We start from the raw sequence: 18,113 nt of genomic DNA on the forward strand, positions 1-18,113 counted from the left end.
GGACACTGCAAGAGTCACTGTCCTCCATCAGTTTTGTGCACAACCAAGATTCCAAGGCCTAGGGCTGGAGTCTGCTGCACAAGTTATACTTTGTGACCTCTGAACTGCCCAGTCCACGTAACTTGCTTTGCAGTGGTGCCACTTCTGAGCCTGGCCTTACCAGACTTCTTGTCCCTCAAAGGCTATAAACCAAACCATGAGACAGCATCTCAGTGACAGACTGAGCCCTACCATGTCCTCTTGAGGGGTCTGGGCAGGGCACAGACTTGAGGCCTGTGTCCAGCCATGCCACATCCTCTTGCCACTGCAACAGGGAACAAACCAAAAAGGCCTTCACTGTGCCACAGTGAAGAGACAAAGAAGTTGAGAAGCACCTACTTACTTGTTGAATAGATGGTTGTCCACCTTAATCTTACTGTAGGCTTTAAAGTCATCTGGCATTAACATGACGGGGACAGGAACATTGCTGAGCTCGTTGATCTAAAAGATAAAGGAAACAGAGACTCAAACCCCAAGTTCCACTGCTCTGTAGTTACTGTCAATGGACTTCAGGGATGCCAAACACCCCAGAAGCTTGTTTGGAAGCAGTAAAACTCATTAGACTTTTAGAGCAACTTGCTGTGCTGAAGCAACCTGGAGAACACTGTGGTTACAAGCTGTAAAAGCATCTCATCCAGTCATGTGCTGAGTACTCTTGAGCCAGTCTCGGCTCTTCCATCTCTTCACCTTCCACTGATCACTCGAGACACAGCTTAGAACTGAGACAAACCTACAGAAATAGCAGATCTCCTGTTTTAAATCAATCCCCTCTGCTTTTATTTAGGGAATGTTGCATCAGCCAATCTCTTAACCAGTTCTCACCGCTACAAATCATGGATGACCAAAGCCTTCAACGTGGCCAGAGCAGACCGGGGGTAGCAGCACAGCACAGCTCCCCTGTGGCTGCTACTTCTATGCTTTTGCTGTCTCTTGTTGCTCTTATCCCACCTTCTTGAAAGGGATGAGTCACTCCACTAGATTGTTTTTGCTCCTTAGTCATGTGTGTGGCAAGCACAGGAACAGAGGGAAGCAAAAGAATGAACCTGCAGCTACTATTGTACAGCCAGGCTCATGCTACAGCACCCAGCAGTGAAACAGCACTAGTAAAAACCTAATGCATAAGAATAGAATCCACCTCTGGGCTGGATGTGGCCACCCTGCTCCAGGCAAGCCCAGGCACTGACAAGGCTGTGCCAGATTCAAGAGCAGGTCAAGAGGCAGCACGTTTCTGAGCTGCCTTGTCTGAGGACAGCCCCAGTGTCATCCATTCACAGGGACTTCACAGGAATCACACAAGTCCCATCTCTCTGAACTGATATTAACCCACTGGATGGAGGAAGTCGTTTCATTCCAGCTCCATTCCCCTAATTCTTGTGCCAAGCAGCTAATGCTGGAGAGGAGCAGCCAACACCGGCAACAGCGGGGTTTGGACAGGAGTCAGGCCTGGAGCCTGTTCCAAACACCAACATCTTGGGCAGGTCAAGTGACTACCAATAGGCTTGGAAACCACCAGCACTTCCCTGCTGCCTGGGAATAGGGTCCAAGCCATCAGCCTAAGGACATGGACTCCAGCTCTGGGATTCCCTGCTCCCTGCATGCAACGTCACACACAATACTGTCCAAACAGCTGCTGCCACATCACCTCTGGAGGCAGAAGCAAAAGCAGGCGCAAAGGTGCTGGTCTGCAGCAATACCGAATCACACAGCTTGGGTTGAAGGGACCTTAAAGCTCATCCATGGGCAGGGACCCCTTCCACTGGAGCAGCTTGCTCCAAGCCCCTGTGTCCAACCTGGCCTTGAACACTGCCAGGGATGGGGCAGCCACAGCTTCTCTGGGCACCCTGGGCCAGCGCCTCAGCACCCTCACAGGGAAGAGCCTCTTAATATCTAATCTGAACCTAAGGAGGCCAAGGGAGGCCCCAGTTCCGGAGATGTGCGATGAGCTGTCTGATGCTGTGAGCAAGCCTTTGACAGGGTACGGATTTGTCCCATCCTTTCTCCATCATTACCAATGATAAAACCAGAGCAGATTTAACAAATGTCAGACTGGAGAGAACGACACACACACGCTGCAATGAGAAAAGATGACTATTTTCAGAGCCTGCCATCCCACACAACAGATAAGCGGGAAGTAAACCGGGAACGGCTCTGTGAAGAGCAGAGATGGTGCTCATTAAAGCTCTGCCTTGGATTTACTTTACAGCAGCACCGAGGAGAACTAAGCACTCCCATAAAGTGCTTTGGGATGTATGGAGAATGCTGCACAAATGAATGAATAATGCCACAGGCTTCCCATCATTTGTAATCACAATGGAGCAGGGAGGAAAATACCCCCTGACTTCAGCTAAAGGCTCAATCCTGCCCAGGGCTGCTCCTTGAGCCGCAGGTAGGAGAAAGGGAAGGCAAAAGGGATGTCCCAGATGCTGATGTCCAGCTCCCAGCTCCTGCAAAGAGCTGCATCAGGCAGCCCCATGCACTGATTTCCCCTTAGGGAACCAGCTCATTCTGTAGCAAGAAAGAGGTGTTGCCTCCAGCCACTATTTCTTACTGTCTAACAGGAGGGGAAGCTCCTGCCGCACGCCTGTTCGCAGCCTCTTCCCAGCTATTAGCAGCTTGCTCCTGAGCAGAGGAAGGCAGCTGAGAGGGAACAGCCATTTGGAGATTGTCTCCTCCCTGCCAGGAATTGAGACACAAACGTTAGCAAAGTGAGATGTCAAGACGTCTCTGGCTGTCCTCATTTCTGCCAAAGCACAAACCTCAAAGCAAATGTTGTACCTGTTGCAACCCTCCTGACAGGCAGAAATGGTGCGCCAGGATTCCTCGGTTCATTTAGAAGATGCCCCCACTCTTCCCAAGATAAAGCAACCTGACAACAGTGAAAACCCCCCCCCTCGAAGAAGCCTCTCCCCCCTTTTAGCTGCATTCAGCAGAGCTTTCTGCATCCTCTGGGATTCCTGGAGGAGACAGGGACGAGGAAGAAGGTGTCTGTGCCAGGACCAGCATCACTGCCTGGTCACTGACGGCCTGTTCTCCACCACACAAGGCAGCTCCTGGTCACTGCACCTTTGCTCCTGACACCAGTCTGAAAGCAAACATGAATGGTTGGGGGTGGTTTTGTCCCAGCAAAAGGACACGCACTGTGTGCTCCCACAGTAACTCCCATGCTCGATGCCTTCCTCAGGACATCAAAGGGATTGGAATGAGAAGCCCCCACACTACCTTGGAAAAGGGATATCCCAACCCCTTCCTCCTCACAGTACAAGGCTCAGCATCCAGATCCCCTTCCTAAGGCTTATCAGGCCAGGTCCTGCAGCACGGTGCCAAGCGAAACCCTAGGAGAGCAGCAGCAGACAGGACAGGGATCCTCTCCTGTGGCTCATCATCACATCATGCTGGAATGTGAGCAGCCTCTGAGCGCAACGTGACTAACGCCTGGCACATGTTTGCTCTCTCGCCTTCTCCCCAGGGAGAGGCGTGGAGCAGGGATTATATATAGCAGAGTCTGTGTCTCGGAGTATTTCTGCTACAGAAAGCAAGGTCACAGCAAGGTGCATAGTGATGAGGTGCTCAGCAAGCCCATGGGCTCCTGGGGAGCCCTGCCCCATGGGTCTGACCCATCTGGTGCCCACAAGGGGATGACACTGTCATCCAGCTGCAGGTCTGCCCCTGCCAGGACGTGGGGAGAGATCTGGGTACAAGCTGCACAGCGAGGTCTTGGACTTGGGTCTTTGTCTGGAAGAGGCAGCAGCTGACAGCAGAGGTGCAGCAGACACAGACAGAGAGCAGAGACAGACAGACAGCAGAGGTGCAGCAGACACAGACAGACAGCATCACATCACACACCTCAGTCCCTCACCACATGGGTTGCTGTAGGAAGCACAGTGGCTGCAAGGAGCAGGTCCTGCTGCAGCACAGCCTTGCCTGGGGGGTTTCCAGACCTCCCCATCAAATGCTTTAGAGGTCCCCAAGGTACCAGAATTAAGCCCAGCTGATGCAGAGCAGGAGCTCTTCAGCCTGAGCCCTGTCTCCAGCCCCTGCAGGTTTCCTGTAACACATCCAGCTTTTCAGACCTAATCATCTACCTTTGAATCCTCTGGAAAATCAGCCCCTGGTTTTGCACAGTCCTCTTACAGCAGTTTTCTATTCCCCTGGGTAGGAAACAGACACACAGCCTGACAGGGACCAGTCCAGGCTGAAAGCACCACGAAGAAGAGCATTTGCCACTGCTGCCCTTCCCCAGGAGGGACAGTGTGAATGGCACATGCTCCCCACAAAAGGCTCAGAGGCTCTCAGTGGAGCTCAGAGGCTTTAAAACCAAGACATATTTTAGCCAAACCAACTGACATCTTCCCAAGGCACCAGCAGGGGAGGGAAGAAAAGAGATGCTTCACATTTCTCTGCTGGTTTCCCCCTATTGTGAGAACAAAGAAGCCACTTCCCAAGCCAGGCAAGGAGTCCGCTGCATCCCAAGGTCAGCCTGGCCAGCAGAGAGGTGAGGCAGCCCATTGCCTGCTGTGTCCAACAGCCACTGGAGAGGTAAAGGCAGCCAGAGGCCAGTGCAGGAGGGATCAGGGCTTGGGGCAATAGTGGGCTGGAAAATGCCCCCTTCCCCTCTGTCTGATCAGCTTTTACTCCCTGGTCGCTGGAACTGTGGAGCAAGAGCAGTCAGCAGGATGCTGGGTTTATCTATAGCTGATAATTTGTCTTCCCCACCAAAGCCAAGTCCTTTTTCACTACAAGACACATCAATAGCGTGTGTCATTCAGGGACAAATGGGCCAGGCAGGATTTGGTTTCAAAACCTGACTGTAGCCTCAGAGTAGCAATTACCATTAGTAAATTCATGGGAAAATGCGAGCTGTTTACTAACAAGAGCCAGATGATGGAGTGTGTGAGTCTCCTCTCCAGGATTCTTTACACCAGGAATTTGCTCAGGGAAGGAAAAATACTTGGTTCCTCTCAAAATCTTTCAAGCAGCCATTCCAAGTGCTCTGTGAGGATTAGTTAAACTTCAGAATACTCCGGGGAAGCAGGTAAAAGACACATAGAAAAATCACTTTAGCACGGAGACAAACTCACATCTGCAGCAAAACTTTGCCTCTGCTGGGCTCCCTGTGCAGGGGGTTGAGGAAAAAGTAGTTTTCCATGAATTAAAGCATGATTAAGCAGTATCCAAGCTAACAACCCCCCCATGCAATGCTATGGAAGCACGAATCTTGATTTCTCTCAGTGCTCTGGGGACACCTTAGGCTTTAAGAGGGAAAAGAAGCATCGCCCAGTGACAGCAAACCCACCTCTGCCCCAAGGAAGTGCTCTGAAGCCTGCTGCAAAGGATTCCCTGCATCCCAATGGAGCTGCAGCACAGGCTGAATTGGTCAGTGCTGCCCTGCTGATGTGGGGCAGGCTGTGCCCCAGCACCTCAGCAGGGCCTCAGGACCACTGGAGAGCATCCATCCTCCCCATCCATGCACAGGCAGGCAGAGCTAGCGCTTCCCTTGCTTCAACCACTCCCAGCCACACGAGTCAGGGGCAGAGCAGGCAACTGAGCCCCATTTTCCTTACTGAACTACCCAGGGAAACCTTTTCTCTCCATGCCCCAAGAAGGAAAAAGGCTCCTGGAATCTCTATTTTAACAGGTCCCTGGATAAGAAGATTCAGAGCAATGGCCTTGATCATCCATCACCATATGCTGCACTCTCCAGAGGTCAGTCAGAGCCACAGCAGACAGCAAGTGATGGAAAGCACAAATCCACACTCTTTACCCTGTGCCAGCACCAACTGATGGGACTTAAACACTTGCTATGTGGCAGATGCTGCTCTGGCAACACCAAACCCAGTGCTGCAGCGAAGGGAGAAGCGTGCTGCAAATCCCACTTCTTCCACTGGAATACTCAATAGCTGCATTCTGCACCAGCACCACTCTGAAGGGTCCCAGATGTGCTGGTACCTCAGGCAGTGATCCAGGGAGAGCAGGAGCCTGCCCTGGGCAAGACCCATAGAGCAACAGGAAGAGATCTACCCATTTCCACAAACATGGGGTCTGTTTATACACACCTTTCCCTACCAACACCCACAGAGCTCCAGGGGCTGTTACCAAACAGATCCAAGGGTCACGTCTCCAACAAGTCCCTGGGATCCCAGTGCCTGGTAGAATCAGCACCTTACAACCGTTTCTATGGTTTCGAGAGCATCACACAACGCTGCCGTGCTCATCTCGCTCCTCTTGCGAGATGGCTTCTCCCTTCCAGAACCATCCCAATGTTCCCCCTGCGCGCACCCAGCCGGGGCATGGAGAACACGCAGGGAACCCAACCGCAGGAGCTGCGTCTCCTCTTGCAATGCCATGACAACAGCAGAGCTTCCCCAGGAACCATCACCATGGCTGCTGGATTCCACAGCACCTGACAGCAAACTCAGACATCAAGAGTGAGCCTCTGGGATTCCACTTTTCCCTCCTGTCTGCACAAGTTCTCCTCTCTCTGGTTTTCTAGCCCAAAACTGAGCTCTTGGACTAATCCCACCCACATTTGGTTTTGTTTAAACCAGCCCCAGTCCCACCTCAATCCCAACCCAGTCAGTTTAAACGCTGGCTGGGGACCACCACGACAGCCAAGACCCAGGAAAGGCTCCAAACTGGTGCTCCAGAAACCAGTTCCTGCTCTTGGCGTGCCAGCATCCCTGCTCCTGATCCTCTCCAGAGCCAGCACTGTCTGCAAGCACACCAGCTGCTCACAGGCTTGTCTAAACACAAGGCAGGGCCGAGCTGTTGCCAGACTCAGTTAATGGACCCAAGGGAATGTCTTCAGTCAACAGAAATGGTGGATTGCAGAAAATGGGTGTTCTGTTTGCTTTGTCCATGAAAAGGGTCATCCCAAATGGATAGGATCCCCCCGGCACAGCCTTGTGGTTGTGCCAATAGCCATGCATCTCCTCCTCCTATAGAGACCCCAAGGGAGGGCTCCACAGGCACAGCCAAGAGATTCACCTCTCCTTGTAAAGCCCAGGAGCCAAATACTGAAGAACCCCCCAGAAAAGAGGTTTCTAATGAAGTTCAATGGTACCCCTGAGAACAGGGCCTGCCCAGACCCATCTGCTGGAAGCACAGCAGCAATTCCACTTCCCATAAAGCGCCCACATCATCTCCCAGCCGCACACTGGGATGAGCAGCAGCTCAAGTGCAATCAAAGCCACCTCAACAGCGCTCGGGCACTCACAGGACCAAACCCAGACCGAGATCGGCAGCAGAGAGATGGAGGAAAACCAGCAGGAATTTGTTGGGGAATTCTGGCTCTCCAAGGGTGAGGAGATCACAGCTGAAACGTTCCCAGCCCCTCGGGGGCTGGTCCTCCCTTCTGGCAGCAGCTTCCTCAGAACACACATTGGATACAGCCTCACTACCAGCTCTGTGCTCACCACCACGGCAGCTTCCTCCCTTTCCCTAAGTATTGCATAGCCAAGTGCTCCAGAAACCCCATTGCTCTGATCCAGTGCCTAAAAAAGTTGCCAGATCCCTTCTGCTACAAGCAGATCATCCCAGAAAGGGTTATTGCCACCAAGCAACAACTGTCCCTAAGGGCCCACAGATAAAACTTCAAAGAATCCCACCAATTTCCATTTCTTCAGGGCTTCACTGATCAAAGCCTCATTAAACTCATTACCCTGCTTCCTGGGAAGGCTCTGAGCAGCAAGCACTGGAACATCCTTTGACTCAGAAAGGCAGCTGCGTTGAACTACATTTGGAAGCTTCGCTCCAGCGTCAGGCAGGCTGGAAATGCAATTCTCATCATTCTGTGTGTGTGTGTGTTATCGGTATCTGCAAAAATGAAAGCCTAAATCCCTTTCACTCTCTAGGAAACAGCCACTAATCCACTAAAGGCATAGGTGTCTTTGAGCCCTAGGAGCACATTGACTTAGGAAGGGATGAGGTTTCTGCATTCTTTGACTACCTGAATGCTCTCCGAGCACAGCATCCATTACCCACATCCAGGAGGGAGCAGCGGTAAATCAATCCTCCTTCCCAGCACGAGATCTATGCCTGCCATCAGAGACGAGGGAGAAGTTTCCAGAGACAAAACATGAAAGCTGGGTTTGGGAACCTCCAAAGGAGACGGATGAAAGCACTGAGCCATCACCGGCATTCCCAAGGGACCCCCTCTCCCAGCTCCCTCCTGAGTGAGACCGGGACCAAGCATCACCCGGAGAAACCAAGAGCCCAGCAGCGAAAGCCTGAAGTCAAAGGGACACGAGGTTGGGCAGATGGGGCCAAAAGACCCTTTTGTCTTTTGGGATGGACATGAGAGACAGCACTGTGAGGAGCGGGATTGTCACTGTGCACGTGGGACCCCGCACTGGAACAGGGCCATAGGGATGTGACAGGGGACAGCGGGTGTCAAACGGACGTGCTCAGGGGCCCCCAGTGCAGAGCAAGGCACCAGCACCCTGCACAAAGGGGCATTAACCAAAAGGGCATCGCTCCCCTTCCCAATCCCGGGCTAAAGACACAGGAGCGGTGGGGAAGAGGTGATGGAAAAGGTGTTGGGAAGAGGCCGCAGGCAGACGGGTGGGTGTGCGGGGGCTGCGTGCTCCGGCACAGAGACGTGTCTGGCAGCAACGCCGTGAACAGAGGGACACCCTGATCCACAGGGAGAGGGAACACACCCTGATCCGGGGGTGGCGGGACCCCACCTTGATCCATAGCGGTTCCCAAACCGCCTAGGACAGCGGGGAAGGAGCCCCAGCACCACAAGAAAGGCCCCACAGGGACGCAGGCGGGAAGCAGCGGAGCCCTCACAGGGCTCCCTGGGGCGGGCACCCAGCAGGCCGGGGAAGGGGGGAGCGGTCCTGCCCCGGGGAGTGCGCTGGGAGCAGGGATCCAGGGAGGGACCAGGACGAGGGATCGGCTGCCAGGGGGTGGGAAGGCTGCGATGGACGGATAAAGGGATGGGGGGGGCGAGGGGCCTGGGCTGAGCGGGAAAAGGCCCTGCCTGAGGGAGGGAGGGAGGGAGGGGGCGAGGGGCGCGGGATGAGGGGGATGAAGGCTCCGTCCCTTGGGTCTGGGGGTCCCGGGATGGGGGGGGAGGATGGCCGCGGCCGAGGGGCCCCGCGCTCACCGTGTGGTTGGCCCCCCACATGAGGACGCTGAGCAGCGGCTCCGAGGCCCGGAACAGCTTCACCTTCTGGCACACGAAGTGCTTCTTCTTGGTCTTGGTTTTACTGGCGCTGAGCACCGCGCCCAGCGCCGCCCCGCCGCCCCCCGCCGCAGAGCCCCCCGCGCAGTTCGAGGCCATGGCAGCGGCACCGGGAACCGGACCGAGCCCCCTCCCCCGGGCTCCCCCCTACCAGCGCCTCCGCATGGTTCCGCCCGGGCCGGCACACGCCCCCCGCCCCTACCCCGGTGGTACCGCCCGCTCCTGTCAGCCCCTGCCCGTTAGTCCGAGCCGACCCGTTGGCTTCCCCCCCCGGTCGTCTCCGCAGTGGTTCCGTCCCCGCCTTCCCCTGTCCCCCCCCCCCCCGCTCCCGCGGTGGTTCGCTCCACCGCTGAGGCCGGCCGAGCCCGCTCCGGCCCCGCGCTGAGGAGGCGCCAAGATGGCGGCGGGCTGAGGAGGTGGGGAGCAGGAGACACCATATCCTCGCCGAGAAGGGGGAGCCCGGGATGCTGGGGAACAGGAGCGCAGCGCCGGCCGCTGGCTCGCTCCGCCTCGAGCTGCGGTAGAAACGGGGAGAACCGCTGCACGGCTCGGGCTGGGACAGAGAGCAACGGAAAGGTTGGACATTGGGAGAGGGAAAGGGGAAAGAAAACGCCTTTCCCTCCTCCTCTTCCCGGCGATGGTCTCGCCCAGCTGGCGTGACGACCCCGCCCAGGCCACGCCCCGCTACGCACGGACCAATAAGCAGCGAGGCGCCTGGCATTATGAATGAACTGCTGCACACGTCACAGGCCGCCGTTCCCAGGGTGAGGACTGGGACCGGCGCTGCGCAGGGTCTCCCCAAGGGTCCCCCCCACCGAGTCCCGCAGCACCGGGGCCGGGTCCTGCGGGCCGGGCGCTCGGATGAAGCTGAGAAGGGGCCACCACTGCCGGTTAGAGCCTTCCTGGGCCCTCACAAAGGCTTCCCCGCCCCTTCCACCCCCAAACACCACAAAGAGCATTTAAATACGAGAGGGAAGTTTCTTACGTTTCCAGAAAGGAAAAGGCAGATGTACAGCGCTGTACATATACACACTACTTACAAAATCCCAGAGAACCGGTTGGGTGCCAGCTCTGCTCCTTGCCTTGCCCTCCGGATCAATGACTCCTTTTGGGTCAAGCATCATTCAAATCTGCGAGCAACCAAATAATGGCTACAGGGCTTTTGGAGATGTCACATTCCAAACCCATGTCCCACACAGCCACAGGACTGAATGGGGTTTTGTCCATTCCTCACATAGGTTCATCAAATTCCATCAAATTAACTCACATGTGAATTGGTACCAGTTTGGGGCTTAAGGACTAACAAAAATAGGGCTTTTGCTCCGTCAGGTGGAGAGCTTGGACCATCTGCCCCCAGCAGTCACCACCCGGCAGGATTTGGCAATAACATTATACAAAAGTGATCCCGGTCAAGGTGGGGAGAGAAGGTAAAGATGTGGCCATAGGTTAAAAACGGGATACAAAAGCTCACGAGTTCTCCGGCAGAGGTTTTCCTGCAAGGTCACATCATTACAAACACATTCACAATGTCCTGAGCACGCAGCAATCCAGCACCTCTTGGGGAGATGGGAAGTGTTGCTGTAGAGAGCAGGGATCTGTGCTGGAGGCCTCTCACCTTTGGGAGCAAGTGTCCGTTTCAATTCTGCACAGTGGCAGAGGGAGAAATTGTTTCATCTCTGCATAAAGCTCTTTTCCAAGGCAGCAGGAGTCCTCTGGAGGGAGTGGATATTGCGCTTCACCCGATCTTCCAGGCTGGAAGTGGATGCACTCTCCAGTTTTAAGCGACTGCAGGGAATTGAGCCAAAGAGAGAACTCAGGATTGAGCCAAGAGAGATAAATCTCTTTCAAACATGACATGATTTCCAGCAGGACTCTTCATCCAGAGTCATCTACCTCAGTCTAACAGAGAAACCAGTGAATGAGTTCCTATTACAGTCTGCACTAAACTCAATACCTTTTAGTCTGGATTGTAACAGCTCCAAGGCCTGATTTAAGGTCAGGAATACATCTACAGCAGCTCTCCAGCCTCCTCTGTTTAATTGCAAGCGCATCCGGCACTGGGGACTCGGTTGCTTTCCGTGAAGCAAGCGAGGGAAAAGCAACATGTTCCTGAAGGGAGGGCAGTGTTCCCCAGGGACCAGAGCTCGTGTTGTACATGACTATGTTAACGACAGGAGAGAGGAGGGATCCTTTCGACCACTCACTTGACTTTCCCTCTTCAGATCCCAGCGCTGTGCTTTGCTAAATGATCTCTTCCTGCCCACCTCTCTTAATGTGCAATACACACCAAGTTTGTCAGCTCAGTCCTTTGCTGCTGCACAAGGAACCACTCAAAAATTATAGAATCCCAGTCTGGTTTGGGTTGAAGGGAGCTCAAAGCTCATCCATTCCCAACCCCTGCCACAGGCAGGGACACCTTCCACTGGAGCAGCTTGCTCCAAGCCCCTGTGTCCAACCTGGCCTTGAACACTGCCAGGGATGGGGCAGCCACAGCTTCTCTGGGCACCCTGGGCCAGCGCCTCAGCACCCTCACAGGGAAGAGCTTCTGCCTAAGAGCTCATCTCAGCCTCCCCTCTGGCAGGTTAAAGCCATTCCCCTTGGCCTGTCCCTACAGGCTCTGGTAAAAAGTTCCTCTCCATGACAGTTGTGATTAAGCCACCCTTATGTGATCCCAGCTCTGGGCAGCTTTGGAAATCAGAGTTCTCCTCTGATTAATTTATAGAGCCTGAAAAACATTACTCCAAACTATCTAACACTGCCCTAGGACCTTTGTTACACACCACTGCCTATTCTGGAAGGCAATTTCGTCTGCTTGCCATGTGCACAAAGGACTGTAAGTTACCCCTTGTGTTTAGAAATGGTCTTATTTCTTGTGGGTCTGAAAGCCATACTCAACAAGCTCTTGGCACAGAGACAAGCTCTTGGCACAGAGTGAGTTTGCAGGCCAGAAACTGCTGAAAGCTCCTAAAACCAGAGAACATTTTAATATCTATGTATTAAATATGTAAAGCACTACGAGGTATTTCCAGAGGTTGGCAAAAAAAAACCTGCTCACTGGTTTCCAAGTCTGACTGCCAAGGCCATCACAGAAATAACTATCTTTTGGGTTCAGAAGAGAGTTTGGCAACAGCAGATGTTGAGTTCTACTGTAAAACACAGTTGAGATGGATCTTATACCATTATCTGAAGCACTTCAAACGCTGAGGCCATCACTCTCTCCTTAGATGCTATGGCCTGTATTTCCCTTGAGTGCAAAAGCAGATCCTAAAAGACACTCACTTGAAGAACTTCCCATCTCTGGAGTTGAGCTTCTCCAACTCCCGCTCCTGCTCCTCCTCCTTTTGGTGCTTCCTGAGGTTGGTTGCTCTCTCCTCTTCCCGCCACTTGGCATTTTCCATCATTTCTTGGCGTTTACGCTCCAGCTCCTCCGGAGAGATCTTTCTGTTGTGTTGAAGACATCACTGCTGTGAATCAAGAGCACGCTGGGCACCACCCCCCTTTGTTTTCCATTCTTTATGATTTACAACCCCTAAAAGCAAGGTGTTTAACATGGTTTTTCCTTTGGTAGCCAGTCTGTCAGTACAGGTCTAAGTGTTCTGCTTTACCACATCCCTAAACCAACAAGAGTCTGGTTTCTCCCTCTTTTCAGCCTTCTTGGTTTCAAGATGATGCTATCAAGGTCCTATTTTCCTGTTGGCAGCGAAACAGAACCTTTCTAATTAACAATCCATGGGACTCAGACTGACTTCATGTCACTGCCTTGCACAGTGACATGAGACACATGGAGAACCAACAACCACATGCACTGGTTCAGGAAGCTGGCCGAGATGGTAACTAACAGTCAAGCTCCAGAGCACAAAACAGGGCACTTCAGGACTTCCTGTCTGACTTTCTGGACATTCAATCCAATCTATTTTAGTTAACAGAGGAAAACTTGGTTCACAGATTACACCTGCAATCACCAGGGCAACTTCCATCCAAAAGCACAAGGACAAGATCTCACCTTGTGTAACCCTGAGTCTGCTGTCGTCGGTAGCTCTTTTTAGGGGAAGGGCTTCTGGCTCTCCCTTTCTCCTCCTGATTGCTGTGCCTGTAACCCAGAAATACCCTTAGTAGGACAGACAAACACACATGATCACACCTCTAAGCTCGCCCTGGATTGTTTCTATACATTTGTAAACCAAGATCTCTCTCACAACTGCAGGACTGTTACCTGTCCACTCTCAGACCAAATTCCAGTGAGCACACTATGAATTCCCATCTATTTTCACTCAGTTTTAACTACTTTAGCAAACAATAAATACCTAATTTCATCTGCATTTAGTCAAGATAATTCAACAATTCTAAATACATTTGAAAAGGTATCAGTAGCCCAAATGCAGCACAGCCACAGGCAACACCACTAGCGTGTTCCTAGACAGAGGGTGATCCAAATGAAGAATGCAAAGAGAGCACGTCCTCACTGGGGACTGCCCTGTGTGCTTCTGCTCTCTTCAAGAGCAGCACAGCTCTGGCCTTTACACCCTGAACCCAGCAATAACATGGATAGAAAGTGGTAGGAGACTAAGTAAGAAGGATTTTGACTCTGGAGAACTCTGCCCCCACAAGCAGCCTGTGGTCACAAGCAGCACCTAGGTCAGCCACACTCACTGTTTGTGTCTAAGAGGAGATCTTGAGCTCTTGCATCCAGACTGCTCTGAATTCTTCTTGCTCGAGCGGGACCGGCTCCTGGACCTGGAGCGATCCCGGTGCCTGTGGGACCCCCTCTCCTGGGGGGCAACGGGAGAGCTCCGAGACCTGTGGCTCTGCTCAGAGTCTCTAACCTGGAATTGAAAGGTGTTTTCAGGAGAGATGCCCTGTAAGAGCACAACAACAATGTAAGGCCACAGAGGAGACCTCTGCCAAGATAGTCGAGCAGAGGATTTGAACAGATGGGTAGTGATGTGAAGAGAAACTAAATAAAGCTTAACTCGAATTCAGAGCAGACAGAAGTCCTACCAGGATCTGAACAACTTTAGCTTCAAGGTCTAGATGGCTCCAAAATGAACCTAAACTTTACTAGACCATGTCCCCTCATAATCCTCTCGCAGTTGGTGAAGGAGTCTCGCAACAAACTGCCAAAACTCCTTTTCTTCCCTAACTCAGGACTGCTGCTACTGAAAGAGTTGTGCAAAACACATGGACTTACTTGTAAGCCATATTCGGGGACTCTGGGAGGAGCAGGTTTCCGGGAGGAACTGTTTACCCTCTTCTGAGACCTAAAGAGAAAACAGAACAGGGCTTCTGAAGCAGAGGAAATTCAAGAATACCATCTTTTTTTCCATATTAAAATGTCATGAGAATAATTTAATGAAGCAAACCCAATGAAGTAACAATACAGGAACACTGAGACAAATAAAGAGCATTCATTAGAAAGATAAGACCCAAAGAGAGGATGCATGAAAAACAAGCAACCAGCAAACAAGGTACTTTTAGTATCAAGCTTCCAAACATACTTGGTTTTGCTTCGCTCCTCCTCACTGCTGTCACTTCCACTGCTGGAGCTGCGATGTCGATGTTTCTTGTGCTTCTTCTTCTTCTCTTTCTTCTTCTTTTTCTCCTTTTTATCTAAACTGCTTTGCAGCTACAAAGCAAGACACCAGTTCCTGAGTCAGAATTACTAGCACCACACTTAGTCAGCATCACAAGGTAAGGAACAGAGCTTGCTCTGGAAAGGCTCCTGAAACAAAACCTAAAGTGTTAAACAAGGTCCTCTCTCAGACCTAAGGAGCTTAAGGGAGTCTTCCCTAGTGACAGTCTGGCATCAGTGCTTGTCACACCCTATGCCTGCAATCACCCTGTAGTACTAAAGCATTAATAACCAGCTAACAAAACCCAAAGCACATCAGAAGAGTAAAATAAAACTGAACTTGAAAGGAGAAACTGATTCCTGCAGACAGAAGATTGAGACCCTTGTTCTATGCTACAAGGGATATAGAAAGCTGAATTTATTCTGGGTTTTTGTGAAGAGTCAGGAAACAAAACTCAGCTCCTTATCCTAAAAGGAGACTGGTTTTGACCTATGATCCTCTCCTTGGTTCAGTGCTTTGAGCCTGTAAGAGGGCACCAAGATACACCTACCAGTGCCTTGATTTTCTTCATTTTCACAGGATTGTTTAACACTTCTCTCTTCTTTTCCTCCTCCTTCTTCCTAAAGCAGAAATAAAAAAGGCAGGATTTTCAAACAATTGAAAATATTAGCTTTTCATAAAGGATACCAGTCAAGTGCAAGCTCTACAAACATATAAAGCAGGAGAGTTGTGTCCATTCAAAGCAGGCCTTGGGTGGCATGATTTAGTGTGAGGTGTCCCTGTCCATGGCAGCGGGGTTGGAACTGGATGATCTTAAGGTCCTTTCCAACCCAAACTATTCTATGATTCTAAGGAGGTGTCTGCCCTTTCCTCCTCTGGTTAAGAGTGCCACCAGTAAGGAAAACAAAAACCTCTTCTTTTACCATCAACGTGCCCACAACACTAAGAAAAGCCTAATAATCACAGCAGAGCAGATATATTCATACACATACAAGGGTGAGCTAAGCTGGGACAGAGGAATCAATATGGGGTAGTAATTGTTGCATTTCTCTGCATTTACCAACTTACAGCTCGATGATCATCGGCTCGTTCAGGTCTCAAAGCCTAAGATTTGAAACCAAGTCAGCAAAGTCACCCCAAAGCAGCAAACTGCCTCAGATGTGCTTTTTGATGTCTGGAACACACAACAACCAAAACCCTACAAGTCATGAAGAGGGGCTGCGATCTCTTCCCAGCCAGGCCTGCCACCTCCAGCCTAGAGCTCACAAACAGGCAGCTGTAGCTTTGAGAAACACACACAATAGCAGCCTTTACACAGACAAATACGACATTTCTTAGGGGGTTGCTACTCCTGGTGCTTTGCCTCATCTCCTGCTGCTTTCAAGGCTTCATTTAGTACCTTATCATGAAAAGCGGATCCTCCCGGATCTTGTTTGCCATATCCAGGACAGAATTGGCACCTGACTTGGCAAAAATGGAGCCTGGGAGAAGTCCTGTCTCACTGGAACAGCCTGCATCCTTGTCCTCTATCTTCTCAAAGATGTATTTGTCCACAGGGCGACCCATAAGGTACTCCTCTCTGTTCACCATGCCGCCAGGACCCTGGTACATCCACTCCAGCTTCTCTTCTTTTTTCCTGTTGCAAACAAGACCGTCTCATTTCCCTTCTCAAGCCTCCGAAGTTACATTTTAAGGCGGTGGATTATGAAGGAGAGTGGAAACGCCTTTTCAACCTAAAGAACCCTCTCATCATAGAATGGTTGGGGTTGGAAAGGGCCATAAAGTCCGGTTCCAACCCCCAAACATCATCAGAGACATTAAACCCCTTGACAGGGGCACACGCAGCACCTCATCAGGCAGCCCTGGCTCCAGGGCTGGTTACCCGCAGGCCCTCACCTCACGGTGCCCATGTCCTCAGCGTATCGCTGCATCTCCTCCCGCGCCCGCTCCTCCTGCAGCTCCCGCTGCAGCTCCTCGATCTTCTTCCTCTCGGCCTCATGCTTCTGCTCGGCTTTCCACACCTTCTCCACATTGCGCAGGGTCTGCGGGTGCCAGCTCTTCTTCAGGTTCTGCGGGAGGGGAGACACCGCATTGCCACGTTAACAACGAGCCGCCTGCCCTCACGGGTGGCCGCGGACAAAGGCCCGCTCCCAGCCCTCCCGCCCCGGACAGCGGTAACCACGCCTTCCCATCACCCCGCTGCCAAGGCCGGGGAAGGCCCCAGGCCCAAGCCGGTGCCCGGAGCCCCTCCGGTGCCTCCCGTCCCCCCTCACCAGGTCGCCTCCCCCCATCGCGAAGGCCGCTCGGGCGGTCTCGTCTCCGCGGATACCGGGCCGGGATGTGCGTCACCAGCACTCGCCGCCGGCGCGCTCGTTCTGCGCGGCGCAGGCTCAAAGTCGTCAGTTCCGGCCGCGGCTCTGAGGGGAGGCGGCGGAGCAGGGCGCGGCCGGGCCCGGGCGCCTCCCGGTGCCGTTGGGTAGGGAACAAACACCCTAAACCCCAGCGAAACAACCGCAATAGAAGCACTGAACAGTAGTGAAAGCCCTCGTTGAGCTCCCCACGTAAAGGAGCTCAGATCCGGCTGGCCTCCGAGCCGGAGCTCTCCACATTGCCATGTACAAAGGCGGTTTCGGGGTCGCGTTACTTGCGGCAGCGGCCCGGGACGGGTTAGAACCGGCGACCTCCCGGTTCCCGGCCCGGCGCGTTCCCCCTGAGCCACCTCACCCCGGCAGAGCCCCCCGCCCCGCGAGCCCTGCGGCGGGGGCGCGGCGCAGGGGCAGGGCGTCGGGCTGCGGGGCAGAAGGAGCCGAGTTCGAGCCCCGCGAGGGGCGCAGGCAGTGATTCCCTGTCGTTTCAGCGCCCAATAACGCGCCGAGCCGCACAGCACTGCCCCGGTGCCCCTTCAGCAGAGATCCCGCTTCTAGAAAAGGGTTAAACGCGGTGGTTAGTGGTTAAATTAATGGCAATTACTCAAACAGGAAAAACTGGAGCAGTAGCACCTCTGTTAGCCAGCGTATGCATGTACGTGCAGAATTCAGGAGGGGTTGAAACGTGGCAAACTCTGATTTCATGCTCAGCAAAAAGATCATCAAGTGATTTCCAGGAGCACAGAAGGGTAAGAAAGTCTGTCTACTGTCTGTGAGCAGATTCTGAAAGAGAAGAGGGTCTAAAAGCAGCTAAAGAGGGGGCACCTGGAGTTGAACCAGGGACCTCTTGATCTGCAGTCAAATGCTCTATCACTGAGCTATACCCCCTTGGCAATGCACCTCCCAAAACACACATCTGAAACATTCATATAGAGACAAGTTTTTCTGTCT

At 52.7% G+C, this 18,113-nt stretch overlaps 2 protein-coding genes across 14 annotated transcripts in view; both read right to left on the bottom strand.

Annotated features, from left to right (window-relative positions):
- PIP4K2B (phosphatidylinositol-5-phosphate 4-kinase type 2 beta) overlaps positions 1-10,978 on the bottom strand; it is a 26,388-nt gene extending 15,410 nt beyond the window's left edge. For 6 of the 12 annotated variants that reach the window (XM_080633468.1, XM_080633473.1, XM_080633469.1 and 3 more), the window contains exons 1-2: positions 9,149-9,333; positions 383-480 (exon numbers count right to left, since the gene is read on the bottom strand). In XM_080633468.1, the coding sequence (XP_080489594.1) occupies positions 383-480; positions 9,149-9,325 (275 nt within the window). In that variant the 5' untranslated portion in view covers positions 9,326-9,333. Of the gene's footprint in view, positions 1-382; positions 481-2,587; positions 2,906-7,696; positions 7,963-7,984; positions 8,074-9,148; positions 9,334-10,266; positions 10,378-10,841 lie in introns of those variants that run through there. The other 6 variants (XM_080633470.1, XM_080633471.1, XM_080633463.1 and 3 more) reach the window with 6 other exon arrangements.
- CWC25 (CWC25 spliceosome associated protein homolog) lies at positions 10,874-17,201 on the bottom strand. 2 transcript variants are annotated; one of them, XM_080633475.1, is made up of 10 exons: positions 17,070-17,201; positions 16,693-16,865; positions 16,196-16,432; positions 15,347-15,416; positions 14,722-14,849; positions 14,415-14,484; positions 13,877-14,049; positions 13,230-13,316; positions 12,506-12,667; positions 10,874-11,011 (listed from the first exon to the last, which is right to left on the bottom strand). In XM_080633475.1, the coding sequence occupies exons 1-10, from the start codon at positions 17,085-17,087 to the stop codon at positions 10,897-10,899; spliced, it is 1,233 nt and encodes a 410-aa protein (XP_080489601.1). In that variant the 5' UTR covers positions 17,088-17,201; the 3' UTR covers positions 10,874-10,896. The 2 variants fall into 2 exon arrangements, with proteins under 2 accessions (XP_080489601.1, XP_080489600.1); XM_080633474.1 differs by having other exon boundaries at positions 13,877-14,082.
- Positions 17,202-18,113: the final 912 nt, after the last annotated feature.

The sequence above is a fragment of the Psittacula echo genome, assembly GCF_963264785.1.
Source record: "Psittacula echo genome assembly, chromosome: 23".
NCBI classification, from domain to species: domain Eukaryota; kingdom Metazoa; phylum Chordata; class Aves; order Psittaciformes; family Psittacidae; genus Psittacula; species Psittacula echo.